Source organism: Martes martes, assembly GCF_963455335.1.
Source record: "Martes martes genome assembly, chromosome: 6".
NCBI lineage: Eukaryota > Metazoa > Chordata > Mammalia > Carnivora > Mustelidae > Martes > Martes martes.
This window is the reverse complement of record NC_137893.1, coordinates 138256008-138276676: the sequence shown is the minus strand read 5'-3', so window position 1 is coordinate 138276676 and position 20669 is coordinate 138256008. Positions and strand designations below refer to the sequence as shown.

At 45.4% G+C, this 20669-nt stretch overlaps 1 protein-coding gene across 2 annotated transcripts; it reads right to left on the bottom strand.

The window, feature by feature from the left end:
* Positions 1-1132: 1132 nt before the first annotated feature.
* RBM24 (RNA binding motif protein 24) lies at positions 1133-13991 on the bottom strand. Of its 2 annotated transcripts, XM_080806360.1 has the most exons (5): positions 13208-13676; positions 11925-12048; positions 11660-11749; positions 10329-10383; positions 1133-3338 (listed from the first exon to the last, which is right to left on the bottom strand). In XM_080806360.1, exons 1-5 carry the CDS (start codon positions 13373-13375, stop codon positions 2975-2977), a joined length of 801 nt encoding a protein of 266 aa, XP_080662486.1. In that variant the 5' UTR covers positions 13376-13676; the 3' UTR covers positions 1133-2974. The 2 variants fall into 2 exon arrangements, with proteins under 2 accessions (XP_080662486.1, XP_080662487.1); XM_080806361.1 differs by lacking the exon at positions 11660-11749 and having other exon boundaries at positions 13208-13991.
* Between the last annotated feature and the right edge of the window lie 6678 nt (positions 13992-20669).

Here is a 20669-nt window from a genome sequence, read left to right as displayed (position 1 = left end):
ATATGGCTTATTGAGGTCAAAAGTGACCTTTCACAAATCTGAAAAATTAAAGGTAGAATGTGTCTTTTGGAGTAAAATAACCCTTGATGCACTGACTGAATTAAGTAGCTTAGAAATTATTTTGCAGATCCCAAGAAAGTACCTTGAAGGTGTCTAATATTCCTGCCTGCGAATAAGTTGGTCTTTATTTTTCTTTGGAAAATTAGAGATAATTAACGTTTGAGATTAAGATGGCTCTAAATAGGGTACTACTGGTCATCATAAAGAAGAAAGCATGATAGAGTCTGTTATCACAACTTTCTGCTGCTCCTAATTTTTCGCAAAGGAATGGAGTTCAATAAAAGACATTGTATCACAGGTTTGGTAAATGCTAAGACCAAGGGACCAACTAACAATCCATTCCATAATTGACATAACATATACACTTCAAGACAATCAATATGCATTTGACAATCAGTCAAATGAATTTTGTCATCAAAATGAATTTGATGTTCTAATCCACGTTATCAGAGACTGCCACATCGATGTGCACAAAAATTTAAAAATGAACACATTCCAAAAGGTGACTTCCTTTTTGATTAGCTTTTACTGTAGGGTATGACAAGTACTACCAGTGATCATTTCAAGAGCTGACTCTGTATTTGGCTTTGGGCCAAGTCGTTGATATACTTTCATATCTAAATAACCATGTGAGACCAGGATTACTGTCCCAATATTATAGAAATCAGTGAAAACCTCACCCCAAAGCTGGATAACAAAAAGCAACCTACTCCATTCATATTGCCGGCAAGTGGTGGACTCTAACACCAAACCTCAGTTTACCCAACTCCAGCTCTGGATGGACTGGCCCCCTCTGCAGCCCACTCTTCTGGGCGACCGTTAGTTAAGCGATTTCCAGTGACATGAATAGTCCTTTAGGGTTCACTGTTGGAGGAGGACCTAGATCATTTGTTGAATATAAGAAAGATGCTGGGTTAATAAAATTTACTTAAAAGGTATAAAAACAGGGCATCTGGGAAGCTTTCTGCTCACCCAAAATGTTACATGTAAATCATGGTTGTTAATGCAAGTTAAAAGGAGAAATCGTCCTACCCTTACGACAAAATTAGAAACAATCAATGCAACAGAAGTTTTTAAAAATTATATTTAATACAAGTGAATAGATTAGAAGATCTGAAATGTTATAAAGCAATATACACAATGAATAAATAATTTGCACAGGAGAGTCATGTCTACGTTACATAACACTGTCTAGTACGGGAATACTTAAAGTAAATCCAGTGATAATGGAGAAAGTCCATAAAAATGCTAACCTGTCTTCCCTTGTATGAAATTGTTCAAGTATAAAAATCCAATACAGTGTAAAATAGTATTCAATTTAGTTTAAGAATAAAAATTGCAAATATTGCAGTTTCAGAAGAAAAAAGTAAAGCAGCATTTTAAAACTGCACAAACTACGTAAGAATAGTGTCACGCTAATGAAATACCAATAAATGAGATCTACACGAGCAAAACTTAGAGAAGGAAGCATGAAACTAGCAGTATCTCTCGTTAAAAAAAAAAACTAAAAACGAAAATAAATTAAAATGTGTTAATGTAAGAGTATTCTCTTATACAGTGCACATATGAATTTAAATAAATCCAAGTCAACATCTTTCGTTGGATAGGTTAATATTTAATATGCTACATCTAGACCTACTAAATAATTTATGCCATGAGATGAATACATAATTTTACAGTGTCACATCTAAAGTTCCTTTCTTTAGAGTGCAGCATAGTAAAACTTAAAAATAAATATCTTAAATAGCATTACTATTAAGGCACAGTATAAACCACATTATCGTTAACCTTTGAAGAATTGTAATCTCAGTCACCTTGTTGTCTCGTGTACTGTGTTCACTAATAAATAGTTTTAAATATGACTCTGAAATAGATACTAGAAAGTGTAAAATTATTTAAAAAGGAAGGGGGGGGGAGGAAATAAACGTCCTTAAGACAGTTCTTAAGGGTTTAGAGTCTGCAAACTTTGCCTGCCTTTCATCGTAAGCCACGAGTCAACACAATCAATAGAAAGAGAAGGCTGTTGTAGTAAAAGCCTGATCCTAGTTCAGAATCAGAACTGCTGACACCAGCAGATACAAGTTTCCCAAAATTGAAACAGGATGGGGAGAGGGATTAGAATGTGACAAGCTCATCAAACAAGCACAAGTGATGTGTTCTTTCCAGAACTGTGTGTGTTATTGATTGTCTGTACAGCTGCTGCACCCATTAATTCCACATCACTTGCTCTACAGTCCCGCTCATCCGCAGGAGAGATGAGAAAATCGCTTTGGTGCCTGTCCACCATTTCACCCACTGCCACGCTCCCAGGTTGATTGTTCGATGCCCATTTTTTGAGAGAGTAAGAACGTGATCTTCTTACCTGAAAAAGTTCTAGAGGCCGTAGTGACTGCTAAAAAAATGACAATCAGTGCTTTCACCATTTTGTGTGTGTGTGTGTGTGTGTGTGTGTTTTAAATCTGCTTTTAAAAGTAATTCAAGCTACATATTGCTCGCTCTGTATTCCCTGGTTCGACTAGATTCAAAGAGCATCCCCTAACTTGTAAAAGGCAGTTTGCTTCCCTGATACTATAAAAAGAGCAAAAAATAAAAACCCCGTTTTGAAAGTGAAGTTCCACTGTTTACTCCCACTTTCCTCGACTCAGGCTCTCTTTGGGATCGATTTCCAAAACGGCGCCCACTCCCCTCTCTCTCTCATCTACGACACTACTGGAGTATAAAAAAAAAAAAAAGAATTCTGCTTCACGATAGCATAGCTTTGCTTTTTTTTTTTTTTTTTTTCTTTTTTTTGTCCCTCCTGAAAGTTGTGAGGTCGACGTTCACTCGCCTTACCTACGACACACCAGGCAATGGGGGGGAGGAGGGGGGAGGGGAGGGGGAGGGGAAACGAGCCGGCTCCGGTCACGTGGCCGCCCTACTGCATGCGGTCGGTCTGCAGCTGCTGCGGCTGGTACTGGCCGAAGGCGGCGGCGGCGGCGGCGGCCGCGGCGGCGGCGGCGGCCGTCCCGGGGGCGGCGGCGGTGATTGGCTGCTGCACGGCGTAGCCGTAGCCCCCCGCGGTGACGTAGCCGGCGGCGGCCGGCGAGGCGGCGTACGGGTACTGGTCGTAGGCGGCGGCGGCGGCAGCGGCGGCGGCGGCCGCCGAGTACTGGGCGTAGGCGGCGCCCGTGTAGTCGATGTACGGGGTGGTGGAGGCGGCGGCGGCCGTGGGCTGCACGTGCGGGATGACCACGCCGGGCTGCACGAACGCCTGCGGGTACACGTAGTGGGCGGGGATCCTGCGGAGGAACGGGACAGCGGGTCAGGCGCCGCCGGCCTCCCGCCCGCAGCGCGGCGCGTCCAGAGATCAGACAGACTCAAATTTAGTGGTTATTACGAGCATAGGGTTGCCACAATATCTCCCCGCCCGGGGGTCCGCCCGAGTGCTCCGGCGGTAGCCGGCCTCGCGGAGCGCCCCGAAAGGAACTGAGCGAACACAGACGGGGGGGGGGGGTGCCCCTCCCTGCTGGAGGTCGGATTTAGGATCGGTTAAGAGCACCGACGCTGATCATTCAGCAGAAGTTTGGCAAATCAGTCGCAGGTTCGGGAGGGCTGCGCACCGGAGAGGTAGTGCATACATGCTTAATTGATTTTTGAGACTTTTGGAAAATTTTGCAGTGAGTTCGTAACACTGCAGCAAAGAGGAAAAAAAAAATTCTCAGCGATGAATAGAATAGGAGAGGACTCCAAAGGTAATCCGTGATCATTCAATTAGGGGCGGGGTGGGGGGGAGAGGGGAGGGGGTTGGCCGATTTCCCAAAACTGAAATAAATTTTCCCACAAAATCCGTATGTTTATTATCATGGCAACCCTACTTGAAATTGCTTGGCAGACTCAGCACACATTAATCTCTCTGCAACCTCAGTCACCCTTATTAAAAATAATGATGATAAAAGAAGCAGGCGACAAAATAAAAAAAAAGGAGTTTAAAAGTTCACAAGTGTGGTAAACACAGCAGAATCACACTTCTCAAACGAACTGTAGTGCAGCTCACTCTATCACAAGAGGCTGTTGTGGGAAGCTACAGAAATGCTATTAACATTCATGGCAGTGATTCCCAAAGAGATGTGCAGCACGCTTTTTGCCTTTCTTTCTTTCTTTGTCTCCATAAAATTCGTAAGGACACAAGGGTCAACCAAACCTGTTTGACTATCAGGCACCTGAAGGTCAGCCAGCTTGTTTATCTCTATGCAAGACAGACAGAAGGGGTTTTGGGGAAATGATGAGGTTGAGGGAAAAGGTAGGAATAGGAATAGCTCTAAAATTCATATAAACTTAAAAGGTTTACATAACAAAATGAGTAAGGAAACATTTTTTTTTGCACAAATACTAACTCTTGTTACATCCTCCTAATCAACAAGTAGATCAGCATGTTTGTTTTAAATCTGCCCTGCTCATAGATTTTTAATACATATCAATTGTATTATGCATTATCCTGTAAAAGTTAAGAAACAACATCAAGTACCTTTACAAATGATACATTCAGAGATCACATACAAGACACATTCCAGTGACCTTACTTAAAAGTTAATTTTGTTAAAAAAAATCACAAGAGGTATTTAAAAAAAACATGCATTTCAATTCTCACTCTTGCGATTCATTACTGCCCCTTTTAAATGCTACCATGAGTATCTGATTTATTTTCATCTTTCTTTAAAGCAATCTCCATCAGAACCCCCTATATTTCTAAATATATGACACTCTAATGCCATCTGGTTGTTGGCAAAGCCAGCTTAACAGGAAGTAAAAGCAACAAGTAACGATCCTTATTTTAAAGAACTCAAGACCGAAAACTTCACATTTAGATTTCTGAAAACACAAGATTTTTGCTTTGCCTTTTCAGAGTTTCACAGAAAGTCCTTATTAACCAACACCCATGGAAAAGATGAATTTATCACAGAGGGTGGTGAACTTTGACCCCAATGATAAAAATACACTCAATTTTACTAGACTTGTAGATCTTTCCCAGTGCCAGGAGAAAAGACGTCATCAAGTGTTTCTGAGGACACTTAGAGATGTTCTTAGCTGCTTGTCAGAAACCAGACGCACGGTCATACACACACTCGACTTTTCTCTAGGTCAGGTGACTGACTCACTCACAGCGACAGGTGTGGCTTTATGAAACCCGGTCCCCGGAGGCCGCCGGGTCCGCAATGTGCAGACGCGGCAAGAGAGCCTCCACTCAAGGCAGTTTACACGTGGTGATGGACAGCAGGGGCTGCAGCCGGGCTATTTTTGATCCTGTCATGCGACAAGGGTTTCCAGCGGGTAAAATGTCTTTATAAGGCCAAAGTAAAACATCTATCAGTTGCGAAGTCCAGCCAGTATGAATCTCCCTGATACGGAAACATTAACCCCTGTACTCCCAAAGTTCTAAGGACCACAGGATGGTTACCAGGTTTGTTATCTTTGAATGAAGGCTGGTAACTGAAAATAAGTGTAGCCTACAAAAAGGCAGGATGAAGTCTGTGTGTGTGTGGAATGCACTAGACGATAGGGAGGGCTGCTTATAGGGCTCTTGTCTCTGCACTGATTTTACATTAATAGTTTTCATTTGATAATGCCAACCAATAAGAGTGCAGAGTTCCCTGGCATATCAGACCCTACATGAAGTCTGGCAAGGGTTAGGAATACGTTTGGAAGGCACGTGAAACCCCAGCAGCATTAGAGGCTGGGGGAAAGGAAGAGTCCAGAAAACCCTGGACAGCCTAACACACCTCCGTTTGGGCAGGAAAGCAGGAAAGGACCAAAGGCTAGGGTGGTGCCTCAGAAGCCATTCTTGCATTAGGAGGTCTCTGACTAGTTTAAGGAGCCCCTGAAGGCAATCTGGGAATCTGTCCCCCCATGAGATACCTACCAGGGTCCCCTCCCTCAATCACACAGTGGGCATACCTCGAGGTTACAAAAGCACAGGAACAAGGCAGATACCTTGGGCAACTGTCGAAGAACACGGACTACATTTTTCCTTTTCTTTTTTTCTGACGTCTCTTTGCGACTTTTGACACCCTAACTGGTTTCCTCTTCCAGTCTATCACCAGACTGCTGGCAAAGTCTTCATTTTATTCGCCTGTTCTAGTAACCTGTGGCCCCTCTGGCATACTAGGCCTTTAATGCTTCTGGCTCCAAAACATTCCTTCCAGCACCTTTTCCCCTTTCCTCGAACCCAGGTCAGCTGGACTCCTCCACGCTCCCTGGACAAGCCACACGTTTCCAGATCCTCACATGTTTGCTCATGCCGTCCCTCTGCCAGGGAAGCCAATCCTCGTTCCATCTATACTTGTTAAAATCCAAATCCTATCCACCCAGCTCTAGCACTCACTATGTACAGAGCCTTCGGGAGTTTGGATCACATTCTGGTTTCACATTTCTCATATGTGACATGAATCTAGTATTTCCAACCCTGAATTGCTGTGCATTAAATAACATTATCTATGCACAGAGCCTACAATGATGAATAAAGTAGGCACTCAATGCAAAAGAACCTTATCTTCCACCATCCTTTAAAAATCTAGGTCAGCTTCTACCTCTTTCATGAAGACTTCTTGGGTCCCACGAACCTGATGTCTCTCCTCCCTGTCTGAAGCCACAACCTTTCTGGGGGCTTCTCAGTTTCCTTACTAGATAACAGGGGAGAACGGAATTGTGTCTTTCTGGCTATAACTTAACAGAGAAAAGAACACGGCTTTTGAGGTCAGGGAAACCATGATTCTGAACCTAGAACTAAACTCTATTCCTTACTAGCCCTGTGGCAAGTTAATTAACCTCTCTGTATCTGTTTTGTCACCCCTGGAAATGACATTCACAGGCTGACATGAACAGCCTAAGTGAAACACATATTGTGAGAACTACATGATTTACGTAAATCTCTTACTAGTACAGTGTCTGTAGGAGAGGTTCACTCAGTGTTACTGCCCCTCCTGCCCCCTTAGTGAATAGTAGAGTATCTAGTACAGTGTTAACACAACTAGCATAAAACTGAGCACTTAAGGGGCAACTGGGTGGCTCAGTCAGTTAGGCTTCTGCCTTTAGCTCAGGTCGTGATTTACACGTCCTGGGATCGAGCCCCGCTTTGGGTTCCACACTCAGCCAGGAGTCTGCTTCTCCCTCCCATTCTGCCCCTCCCTACCCCTCGCTCGCTCTCTCTGTCTCAAATAAATAAATAAAATCTTCAAACCCCTCCCCCCCCAGAAACCCTGACCACTTAAAGGTATACTGAATAAACATTTAAGGGTATTTCAACCTGATCTAAACCAGCCTCGAATTTTCTACTCACAGATGCATAGTCTTTCCTCTCTAAGGTTTCAATGAGAAAATGCTTCTTGCAAGCAAAGTATTTCTAAGACATTGCTTAGCAAATGCACCAGTATCTATACGCCTGCCCACTGTGTTACATCAGAAATTCCTTCAAGCCAAGATTTTCTCTTGAAAAGCCCAGAGTCATCTGGGGGCCAATGAAGGACGACATTAAAAAAAAAAATTAGTTCAGTTACTACAATTTCAAACCAATCAAGTAAGATTAAAAGTTCTCAAGCTTCTTTCCAGGCCTAAAATAAGAATGTGTGGCATTCCAACAGAATTGAGGATGACCAGGTGTGATCTGTTAGGTACAGACTCTGGGAATTAGAGCAGTGTTAAAAAACCCCTTAAAAAAAGAAAAGAGAAGGCTCACTTGGTCCACCTGGAATGCTATCTATTTCTAATAAGAATCTCAAGTTGAAACAATTTAGGCAAACAGTAATAATCACCATCCTTTATAAAGACAGCTTAATATTAGCAGGGATGAACAATCAAAAAGTTACTATCAAAGCATTCTTGATTTAAAATTTCCATAGGACATTTTATTCTAGTCATTCTTATTTTCCTTGTGATACTTTCTTTCTCAAGGATCGATGCAGACTACAACAGCCAGTCCAAATTTCTACATCAAGCTCTCCATACCCTCCATAAAGAGTCCAGTTTCTCCATGCACTAAATCTTTCCTCTTCTCTGCCTTTGCTTATGCTCAACTCACCCCTTAGCCCTCAGGCATGTCCCATCCTCCTCCTTACCTGTCCAGGACATACCCACTGGTCCAAGACTAGTTCAAGTCCTCTGAAGCCTTGTCCAACCTTTCCAATTCACCTGTTTTCTTGCTATTCTGAATTCTTTTTGTCCTAAATACCAAGTATCTTAGCAATTAATCATTCGTGATTGGTTTGTGTTAGTTTTGCAGTCTCCTTATTTTGTATCATCTACTCAGCACAGCAAAACATAAACACATGCTAATACCTGTTGATCGATTTAGCTATGTAACTGTTTCAAGATTATTATTGTGAGATCACGACTAAGTTCATCACCTCTTGTTAGGATGTATGTTCTCCTCCCCAATCCCACCTTATACGTAGTCTAGACCAACAAGGAGAGGACCCACAGACGTAGCTGGACCCATCAACCCACCATTTGTTGTCAGTACCCAGGATGTTTGGGATAGGGCACTGATAGATAGCTATGGAGATATGAAGGTCCTTTCTAATCATATTGGACAGAATACTCTTCCACGGTTTAAAAAAGTAAGAGTTGGCGGTAAGGTGAGGAATCCCTATGTTAAAGGGAGGGTTTTAAGAAGGTATCCATGGGGGTGCCTGGGTGGCTCAGTGGGTTGAGCCTCTGCCTCCGGCTCAGGTCACGATCTCAGGGTCCTGGGATTGAGCCCCACATCGGGCTCTCTGCTCGGCAGGGAGCCTGCTTCCCTCTCTCTCTCCGTCTGCCTCTCTGCCTACTTGTGATCTCTCTCTCTGTGTCAAATAACTAAATAAAATCTTAAAAAAAAAAAAAAGAAGGTATTCATGGAAAACAACTTGACCCTTCCAAGTCAAATGATTATTACTCTATCCTTGGAGACACATCAGGCGGATATCTGTCTGTCTGTCTATCTAGAATCTGACTTTCTCAGGTTACACAGATGTTTAGGTGCTAAGCTAGAGAAGAAAATATACCTGAGGATAAGACACTTCTCGAACAATTAGAATATTTAAAAAAGGAGCTGAAATCTCCAAAACTGGAGTTCCAGCAGTGTCATTCAGGTAGAATGCAGCTCAAACAGACTCTAAGGGGTCAGAGTAAATTTAGGTGGTAGGGATCGCCCACTTTCGGTGTCCAAACAGAAGGGAAAAAAGGGCATTCAGAGGAGGAAAGCTGGTATCACAGAGCCCAAAGGCAACAAAAAGATGAGCAGCCTTTTCACCCGAGTTAGGTCTGAAAGGTGGAAGTTAGTGCCACTCGACTCCAAACATTGGCTAGTGTCGGTGAAATCTGATGAGTGTTTGTTGAATCTTTAAATGAGAAGGCCTAGAAGTGGACACACATTGCCAAAGAAAGAACCCCATTCCCAGAAAACTCCCCAGTAAAACAGAAACTTAGGACATGCAAGCAGTGAAATCTGTATTCTCACAGAGGGAAATCACACCATTTAGCACTCACTACAAAAATATGGTTAAGTGGAAGTCACAGGCTACAGCTTAAAAGCAAGAAAAAAAAAAAAAAGGCCCTTTGCTTCCCATGGCAAAGTCAAAAGTCAACACTCCTCAACACCACCACCAACATCAAAACACAAAGAGCCCCTTCCCCGAGGAAAAGAAAACACTTTCACTACAGCTCTTTTCAATTAAGTAAGAAGCACACAGTTTAGCTATCAACACCACTTCATTACTGTAATAAATAAAAATAAAGCACACGGAGGTCTATTGACTATTGTGAAAAATAAAACAACAACACCAACATCCATGCATCGTTAATCACCATCTGAGCTTGTGTGTCTGAGTCTACTGGTTACAGAGTTTAATTCCAAACAGAACTATTCCACCTCTTATCATCGTATCCTTCTGATCAGTTAGCTTAACTGTATACGAGCCCTGTCAGGTTAGAAAGAGATAAATAACATTGAGTCAAGTTGAACAGTAATCACGGTGCTGGGACACAATCGTCTCGTACACAAGTCATACCTGGTAGTTTTGTTTTGTTTTGTTTTGTTAATCATAAGCTCAAAATTTGTCTGGTTTGGAGGCTGCAAACTTGGTCAGTAACTTGACTCATCTAAAAATATTTATATTATCAGCATCAAAAAGGTACAGACGTTTATAAATATGTATCACAAGGAACGTTCTGTGACATGATGATCTTGTCTGCATGTAACAGGCAGGTTAACAGATGATACCTATGGATACTTAGGAGGGCCTGATGAGTTGACTTACCCAAAAGGTCTTTGTATGAGGGCTGGATGAAGCTGTTGAACACCGAAGGCAAAACCTAGCAATAAAACATACCACATTCTCTATTTGTGCATGGTTAGGCATGCATTACTCCTACATATAAAATGAAATCACAACTTTCCCTTAGAGAAGATCACCATTCTTTTGAGGCCTTATAAACATTATATATAAAAATATTGTATATTATCACAAACAAATATATATATTTAAAAGTTCTTTTTACTCATGTTATCATTTATAAATGCATATTATAACTAACTAACTAAATATATATATTTAAAAGTTATTTTTACTAATGTTATCATGGGCCCAAGTAAAAATTTTAATAAGCTACAGGTGGATACGAAAAATTATCTGCAAAGTTTGACAGTCCCACAAGAAGACCTTAGAAAATTAGACCAGGGGAAAAATTCTCATGGAATGAAACCAGAAACAACAGGACCTGGTAATGAAGTTACATGTCACAAATATTCCTGCAGTTCTGAATCACGATCTGTAAAAAGTTTTTGTAATTCAGAACATGCTGGACAGTGCTTGGGAAGATTATGGGTTTTACAGATTATGGTATTAAAAAGTTCGCAAAAACAAAGTCTCCTTTTCGGGATAGCACACACACAAACACAAGTTGTTGTGTGTGTGTGTGTTTTTTTTTTTAACACGAGTGTTTTAATGTTCACGGATGTGGGCACATACGCTCACTCTCTTGACAATCTAGTTCCCTCGTAAATCCATTTTACTAGGATGGAAGCGTCAACCTCTTCCCAAAATTTCAGATGGCCACACTTGAGTGAAGAGGGCAATAACTTAACAAAACCAAGTTGCTCACTCAAGAAAAAGATTCCCATTTGCTCAACAGTCAACTCTTAATTATTTGTGCTAATGGCAAGGGCAGCATCGTAAATAATCCAAAAGGTCAAATTTTCACATAGATAAAAGCCTGCTTCCCTTTTGACCACTTTGGAGTAAAACATTTCCCATCTCTACATCTGTTATGTGTTACAGGAGGACCCAGGCATACCTGAAATCTCCCCCATTTTCTTTACTAAGTAGTCTGTGATTTAATATTAAAGCTTTACCATCCAGACGCCATCCCCTACCCCCTACCCCCTACCCCCAGGCTTCTGCTGGTCAGAGTTGAAGTTGGATTGCCGCTCTGAGGACAGGGCCATGGTGGTAGAAGGAGAGACAACAGTATGTAGGGAAGTATAACCAGTGGGAGGTGACACATGTAGCCCACATAATCCACATGTGAATGATCTACAAGTGGCTAAAAACTGGACAATAAAAGAGTAGACTGTGACTGTATGTCATACCTGGAACAGATGAGTCAAGCCTAAGTCTGGGTGGGTACAAACTGTCCAGACCCCCAAGATCTACTTTTGCACATAGGTACATTTCAAGTCCTGCAAGAGCCGGTGACAATGCTCATTTAATGTCTTGGTTAGAATAACCAGCCTGGTTCAACTTTACTAAACATCTACAGTGTCTTCTGAATCAGGGATTTCTTCCATTCAGAAGCTGGGGTGTGGGGGAGGGGTCTCAAATTGGGGGGGGGTGGGTAGGAGAAACCTTTCTCACCTGGTTGCATGATCCTTGGTTTTGCGCCCAAGTATGCCAGATTCACATTGGCTTTCCTGCCATCAATGATGGGGTTCGGGTCCTTGCAGGCTCTCTCAGCAGCAGCTCGGTCAGCCATGGTGACCTTAGCAACATACACACACACACAGACATACGTACAAAGCTCTAAGTCAACCCCCCTAAGGAAACCAAGAATCACCCTGGAGAAGTCATTCATGAAAAAACTAAGAGGGTTCTTAAACTTTTCCTCTTTCCTTTCTTTCCTTCTTTCTTTCTTTCTTTCTTTCTTTTTTTTTTTTTTTTCTGGAACTTACTCCTGGATCCCCCATCAAAAAAAAAAAGAAAAAAAAAAAAACAGAGAGGAAGAAAGAAACAACCCCCTCCCCATACTTCAAAAGTCTTCAGGGCGCTAGTAGGGCCTAGCAGGGAGTCGGAAGCCTGAATTCCGTCTTGGAACTCTAGATCCTCCCGCCCCCGACCGCCTCCCACCCCCCAGATCCCTACCCAGCCTAAGAGGCACTGTTTGCTTTAAAGAAAGTCCAGCCTCACATCCGCCCCGTGCTCCCAACCACCAGCAAGCACTCCCTAACGACAATAGCTATTGTCCTACTCTGGAGCTCCCGGCTCTCCGGCAGCTGAATTTGCACGCTTAAATCCCCAGGAGGCTTAATATGCTCTCTTTCAGTTCAGCAAAGAGCCAGAGGATCATCTTTTTAAAGAATCCATCTTTGCAATTAAAAAAAAAAAAGTGGGGGGATGGCATAAGGAGTAGAGCCCTAGACCTCCTGGGGTGTCCCCTCCCCGCCCCAGCCAGAACGCCTGAAGACAACACGCATTTTTACAAAGCAACAGCGCGCTTAACCACCGGCCTCCCACCCCGGAGTGCGATTCCGAGGGGCTGCGGCCCCTCCCTCCCAGCCCTGCGCACCCCGCAAATCCAGCAGTGGTTAGTGCTCTCCTTCCACCCCCGCTCCGCCTGTCCCCCCGACACCGCAGGGCGCTGGGTCCCCTCGAAACCCCGCGAGCGAGCAGCCGGCCCTCCCTTCCCCAGCTCCGCCGCGCGCAAACTTTCAGTTCAGCCGGGAGCAAAGGGGCAGCGCCGCCCCCGTCCGCGGGGTTCCTCACATTGTCACGCCGAGCCCCCCACTGCAAACCCCGACCCCCGAGGCCCTGCGCCGCCCCGAGCCTCCCCGCCCCCCGCAGTCCTCGGTTTCCCCGCCGCCCTTTGTCGCCCCCATCTCTCCCTCCCCAACCCCACCCCAGCCCCCAGCCGCGCAACTTACAAATCCGTAGCCCCGAGACTTGCCCGTCTGCCGGTCGGTGATGACCACCGCCTCCTCGATCTCGCCGAAGACCTCGAAGTACTTGCGCAGGCTGGCGTCGGTGGTGTGGTAGGGCAGCCCCCCGACGAAGATCTTGGTGTACGTCGTGTCCTTCTGGGTCGTGTGCATCTTCGCGCCCGCTCCGCGGCTCGGGCTCCGGCTGCGGCTGCGGCTGCGGCTCGGGCAGCGGCTGCGCCTCCTCCTCCGGCTCCGCGTCTCCCGCACCCTTTCGCGGCCGCCGGGGGCCAAGGGCGAGCGCGGGGGCGAGGGCGGCGGCGCGGCGGGGGCGAGCGGCCGGGGGCGGCCGAGGGCGCGGGGCGCGCGGCTTCCGAAGTCGCCAGCAGCCCCGGAGACTTGACTTCTCTCTCTCCTCCCGCCCCCCCTGCCGGTCACGGTACAAATTCTCCGGATCGTCTGGGTTAGGATCCTGCTCTATAGAATGTGCAAGCGGTTTCCACTCACCCGGCTGGGAGGCCAAAAATGAAAAGAGAGGGTGGTCCTGGAGCGAAGAAGCGGGCGCGTTTAGAGGTAGATTTTTTTTTTTTCTTTCTTGGAAATTAGGTAGGTGTCTTGGGTGGGGCGTGGGTAGGGTCGGCGGTGAGCGCGTCCGGGCGCGGAGGTGGGCGGGCGGGGGGCGCGGCGGCGGGGCCGGGGGTGGGGGACTCCGCGCCGCTGGGGCTCCGGTTCTGTCCCTCCCGCCGCGGAAGCTGGAAGACAAGTGGCTAGGACGACTCTCCACCTCTCTGCTCCCTTCCCCCGCGGGCCGGGGGTCGGCGCCCGGCTGGGGAGGGGGCGGGCCGGACGCCTGCGATTGGCCGCGGCCGCACCTGGGGTGCCCGGCGCCGCCGCCCCCCAGCTGTTCGGAACAGCTGCTTCTCTCCCGGCGCGGCGCTGGGCCGCGGGGCTCGGCCTCTGGAGCCGGTGCTGGGGCAGGGCTGGGGATGGCCCGAGGCGGCCTTGCTCTCGGCGTCGCCTGCTCTAACCCGTCAAAGTCCTAGGCGCTCGGCGCGGTCCTGGCCGGGACCCGGAGCGCACACACTGCGTCCGGAGGGAGCTGCGTCGCTTTTCCAAAACGGCGACGCGAGCTCTTTGCGCTCGGCCACGGTGACAGGGCCGGCGACCTGGACTGACGAGCTGGGGGCCGGGAGGCCTGGGGCGGTTCGTGGAAAGGCCAGTTCCTTCCCGGGCGGGGAGGGCCGGCGAGCTCGGCCAGCGGAACCCGGGTCTGATAGTCTGGGGTGTGGAGAGTGAGTAGGAGGGTCCCCAACCTTCCTTGTCCCCCAGAGAGCCAGTGCTGGGGAGAACCAGCGAGGCAGAGCCAGAAGGGGGTAAAAAAAATACAGGTCTAGTGGTTGGGTGTGCTGGAGAAAACCATTAGCTTGAATTGCTCACGGCCCCAGCCAAGCGAAGTAACCGTAGACACCGCCTTCTATTTCAGAGGACCATAAATTAGTACTTTAGCCCCTACAGTTATCAAATTTGTGTTTCCTCCCTACTTACTCCTCCCTAACTATTCGGGGAGATTTGGTACCGATTTCTCATTATAAATCCTCTTTTTTTTTTTTTCTTTCCCGAAGCATTTCCTTCCTTTTGAATTGCAGGGCTGTTTAGTGACTCGACCTCAACTGTTTTACTAGGATGTACTGTAATTGTAAAAATGGTGATTTTTGAAATCGACTTGTTACATAACCACTGGTTTCTACCAGCAGACCTTTAAAGCCTTTGTAGAAAATACAGACTTGAGAGCAACCCCTATATATTTATTTTTTTAATATCACCTTTTTGCAACTTCTTTTTATCAGGAGTACATTCAATTAAGCATAAAATCCTTGTCATATCTGAGGTTTGGATGAAGGTATTTATTGTGAGCAGAATGTTCCACCCACCCCTTTTGGAGCATGAATTGCTTTTAAGTCATTTCCATCAGGAGTGTCTGCTGAAGTCCATACATTAATTGCCCCTGGGCGGCACCATTTATTCCCTTTAAAGCAGGTCAGTATGTTAACCTATTAGAGAAGCACATATTTGTGTTTCTGTTTCCAGGGCACCTTTGCAGTCAGCCCAGAAGGATGAGATAGATACATTGCATTTGCCGAAGGGAATGGGAACGCACGTATCCTCGAGCTTTTCACCTTGTTGCCTTCTGCGTGAAGTTGGCCTTTTGGGGTCGTGAGTTCCTTTAAGTTGGACCCCCCAGTGGGTGATATGGAGAAATAAAAAATCTAAAGGTTTTTGGAGAATTTTAAAGAAATCCAATTGAAGAAAAACAAGGTACTTTATAGGCATCTGAGAGCCAGAAAGGGAAATTGAAAATAGCACTCTATCCTATTGCTTAAGCAGAGTACGTTTCAAAGGGACTCTGTGTACCGGTGTGATGAAAGGTAATTTTTAAAACTTAGAGAAACAAAGCAGCCTATGAAACAAAGGAGGCATGTTTTTTAATATTCAACATCCATCTTGCTGGGTCACTGAAGAATTACTGTAGTTAGGATGAGGCTCAGGCAAAAACTCTTTTGTGAGGGAGAAGCTATTACAGAGAAGCCTGCAGGAGGAGTGACTTTGGCGATCTCACCTCTCTTCCTACCTGGATGAGGAGCCCACCCCGGAGGGAACTGTGATAATATCAGGGATGAAGGGTGTCTGGGAATGTAGCCAGCAGCTTGGATATTCACTAAGTAAAGTGGTGAGATCTACAAGGAAATTCTGATCCCGGGTTGGGATCGCCGTGTCATAGAACTCGGCTTCTGGAAACAAGATGCTTCCCTGCCATAGTCCCAGAGAAAAGAATTGAGCCCGCCCTCCCTGTACCCCCTGCAGCCCCTGACTCGTGTGTTTTTATTCTTCCAACTGAGCAGTAAATATCTGATTGCTTGGTTTGAAACTTTGTTCATTCCGTATGAAATGATGCCTGAGTAGTCCCGATTTTGAATTCCACAGCTAATTAAAACATTACTAATCATCTGGTGTTGTGTGATTGACGGAGAACAAAGGTGAGGAGGAAGAGAGATTCCTTATTTTCCGTGCAGATTTAAATAGAAGCCATAATTCCTACCCCTATCAGCCTGGCAAGCCGCGGAGCGCCCCCCACAGGCAGGCGCTGGGCTAGAGCGAGGCATTGTTGACAACTGGATTTTGTTCTTCATCCCCACAAAGGTGTATTCATTTACAAGGGCCAGGACCATTCTTGGCGGGTTTGTGAACCTGAGCCATCAGACCATGTAGCCTTGGGGCCATAAAAATCTTCCTGAATTCAAACGTTCAAGGTTATTAAGTACCAAATATTTCTGTATAATTACCCACTACAAAGTCAAGTTTGAAAAACAATACTTGAGTAATCCTTTTGCTTTCTCAGCGGCTCTTGGCAGAGAAGAACACTTGTATATTCACAGACCTTGTGCAATCTGATGTGTACTTCTTTGGAAAGAAAGAACCATAAAATACTTTAAAAGTTATAAATAGGTTCCAAGCTTGTCATATCCAAATTAGTACATATGGATGGCCCGAATCCTTTCCTACTCCATGGCAAGATCGATATTATTTTATTACTTACAGTAAATTATTATCCACTCTGTTCAGACTCTTTATTTGGCTATTAAAGGACAGAACCAAATGGACAAGTTTTACATTCTTTTATCTACTTTCTGCCCCCCATCCCCTTGAACTAATCATGGAAATCACCTCCAGGGCCAAGGCTTATGAAGAGTTTTGAGAATAGAGCGTACTGTTTCACGAAGGTAGAGAAGCACTCTTCCCACTCATGGAGGTGTCTGCTCCAGGGATAGCACGCTTTGGATAGTAAGTCACCTGCGGGCAGGGTTGGGCTCTCCGATGTCACTGTATTTCCTGCAGGTCAGTGAGATCCTCCACATAGTTCTACCCATACAAACACTGAAGAAATTTTTACTTACGGGAATTGGTATGTTAAATCTATTTACCAGCAAGCTTGATGGGGGAAAAATATTTTTTTTAAAAGATTTTATTTATTTGAGAGAGAGAGCGCACGCGTGCGTGAGCATGAGCAGGTGTGAAGGGGCAGAGGGAGAAGCAGGCTCCCCAATGGGCCCCATCCCAGAACCCCAAGATCATGACCCGAGCTGACCGCAGATGCCTCACCAACTGAGCCACCCAGGCTTCCCAAAATACATTCGTGATTAGAACTGACCACGTGCCGTGTAGTTAGGCCAGATTACTGGTTGTTTCGTTTCATTTTGTTTTGTTGTTTTGGAAAAACAAGAATACGGCTTCAATGAGATTTTTTTTGTTTTGGTCCTTTGGAAACATCTCTCTTCTTTTGAGAGCCTGTGCGTGCATTCTGATGTAAAACCAACAGGTTTCCTGCCCCTTTGAGAAGTCCCAGGATCGACTGTATTTCTGTTTCTCTCTGGGTGGGTTGGTAATTTTCTCTTAGTAACAGATAACAAATGTGGTAATAGGTTATGCTGCTATTTTAGTGTGCGGAAGAATTGGCAGTCAGAAACCCAGTCAGTTCAGCTCACATCCACCTCTGGGCAAATTCTATTCATGCTGCATTAAACCACATCTAAGCTGGTAAGTAAAGTGAAATGGAAATTTGTAACTTTTATTCACTCATGCTCCTTTCACATCAACATCCAGAAAATAGGAAGCAGGACAGGGTTCCTCGGAGAACAAGAGAAGGCAAAAAGCAAAGTAAGGGGGACAAAGAGAGCTCACCGCCAACTTCGCACGACCAACAGTGGCCCTCTGCCCTCCGGAGAAGTGGCATTAAGTGTATGCACCCTTGAAAATCCTATTATAGAAGTCTGAAAGGCAAGGCAGGGAACGCAAACATTTTAAACCCGCTCAGTGCTTCTTCCCATTTTAAATTCAGGGAGTACTTTGGCTTTAAGTCTTTAAACAGTGAGCCTCTGAGTTGCCAAGTTATTTTTACGGAGTGGATGATACTCTCCAAATGTATTGAATGACTCTCTCTTGATGACAGATTCATTCTAATGATGTTGCCTGTGTGCTGAGCAGAGGACACAGTGTGGTGGAAGTAGCCCTGGGTCCCCAGACCTAGAGGCTAGCCCAGGCATTCATGAGCCATATTCGAGACCTTGTTTGGCTCCCTCCATGAAAATATCTGAAGGCAGTTAGAAAAACCTGCAACAGTCTTCCCTGAGTGGACACCTCCTAGAATGGGACACCTCCTAGACGCCAGTCTGACCCTTTATTTACAGATATGTTTAGAGGGTCACCTTGAGTTTATGAGACAACCCAATGCTAACACTTGAATGTTCTTTACTTTTTAGTTTAAACTGCTTGAGATCATTTTGTAAGACTGATATTTTCTCTGCTAACCGAGGAAAAGCACGTTCATGACAGAAAATTTTAAATGCACATAAAGACATACAAAGAAGTAAATAAAACCCCTCACAATCCACAGTTCTATTCAGAATAATGTGACATTTTAGAATGTCTAATATCGGGTCATTTCTTATACATAGATATCCACATATAAGTGTACAAATATGAGCTACCCTTTACATTCTGTTTTACTATAAGCTTTTTTCACCTAATAGTCTATGGTGAATATTTCTATTATTAGTTTCTTCAGTTCATTTGAAATGCCTAAAGAGTGTTTTATCATGTCACCGACCCACGGTTTGTTTAAGCAATCCCTTTTCATTGGGCATTTATGTTGTTTCCAAATGTTCCCTCTTATAAAGGGCTCCGAAACTAATATCCTATAGATAAAACTTTTTTTAAAGATTTTATTCATTTATTTGAGAGAGAGAGAATGAGCCAGGGTGGGGAGGGGCAGAGGGAGAGGAGAAGCAAACTCCCAGCTGAGCAGGGACCCTGATGCAGGTTTCAATCCCAGGACCCTGAGATCGCAACCTGATCGGAAGGCAGATGCTTAACCGACTGAGCCACCGAGGGTGCCCCTAGATAAATCTTTAAAAAAGTATATTTACTGGGGCATCTGGGTAGCTCAGTGGGTTAAGCCTCTGACTTTGGCTCAGGTCACGGTCTCAGGGTCCTGGGATCGAGCCCCACATCAGGCTCTCTGCTCAGCAGGGGGCCTGCTTCCCCCGCAGGCCTCCCCCCCCCCCCGCCTGCCTCTCTGCCTACTTGTGATCTCTCTCTGTCAAATAAATAAATAAAATCCTAAAAAAATATTTACTTATTTATGAGGGAGAGAGAGCAAGAGAGTACAAGGTGGGGAGGAGCAGAGGGAGAGGGAGAGAGAGAACCCCAAGCGGCTGCCCAACCCACCCACCGGGGAGCGAGACAGGGGCTAGATCTCCTGAGCCGGAGATCATGACCTTCACAATCAAGAGTTCGATGGTGTAACTGACTGAGCCACGCAGGCCCATTGTCATTGAGAATCATCTCCTTTAATCACATCAATTACCCCTATCGGGGTAGTGACTTCCCTTGTCTGCTGGTCCCTTGACAGAAGCTTAGGGGGCAGTGGTTTTCTGTGACTCTCACTGTGTCTCCTGGCATAGAATTTCTCTTTGGAACCAGGACCTCTACACACACAGGGCCCAGAGTTGCAGGGGCGAGAAGGATAAACCTCCCAGAGAGTCATGTAGGGTACGGGGTGCGAATCAAGGCCACTCATGAGTAACCCATTTGGTTCCGGGTTCACCTTGCACCTCCTCGGAACTGGGGTACAGTTAAAAACAGAAAAAAAAAAAAGTATTTTGTTTTGTCTTCAGCTCCTGGCAGGGCGCTCCTGAAATCCTTGGAATCTACTGTCTTTTGTATGCCAATGAGATGACCCAAGGAAGGAGACTCTATAGTTTCCAGCTGGGGTTTAGTCACTAGAAAAACCCAACCTTGATTAAAGGGGTTGAACTCTCAGCCCCACCCATCCTCAACCTCTAGGGAGGAGAGAGGGGTGGAAATTGAGTTCAACCACCAATGGCCAGTGATTTTAATTGATCATGTTTATATAACGAAACCTCCATAAAATCTGCAAACAACAAGGTTCGGAGAGCTAGGAGACTGGCATATCTGGAGAGGACATGAGACTCGGCACCCTCGTCTTCCCCCATACTCCACTCTGTGCCTCTGTTCCATTTGGCTGTTTCTGAGTTATATCCTTTGTAATAAACTAGTCGTCACAGTGAAGCACTTTCCTGAGTTCTGTGAGCCTGAGGGGGTGATCATGAGAACCCCCGAATTGTAGCCAGTAAGGCAGAAGTGTGGGTGACCAGGGACCTCATTTGCTGCTGGTAAATGAGGTAGGGGCGGGGTTTGTGGGAATGAGACCTTGAACTGTGGGGTCTGTGCTAACTTGGTAGGCACTTACCTTAGGGACAGATCAATTCTGTCAATATTTAAATTTAGAAGATTTTTGGTTAGTGGTTTTTAATTATTTTCTTACTCCCACAAAGTAGTCATCACTCTCAAGCATGAACTCTAGAGTCCCAAGAATAGATGTGTTCATTAA

Bases quoted from the DNA above. Each gene is read 5' to 3' on its own strand.
- RBM24 (XM_080806360.1), bottom strand. From the start codon at position 13,375: ATGCACACGACCCAGAAGGACACGACGTACACCAAGATCTTCGTCGGG. The intron at 12,049-13,207 runs GTAAGTTGCGCG...TATGTTGCTAAG, and splicing joins AGTCTCGGGGCTACGGATTT to GTCACCATGGCTGACCGAGC. The intron at 11,750-11,924 runs GTGAGAAAGGTT...CGGCTCTTGCAG, and splicing joins ACCAAGGATCATGCAACCAG to GACTTGAAATGTACCTATGT.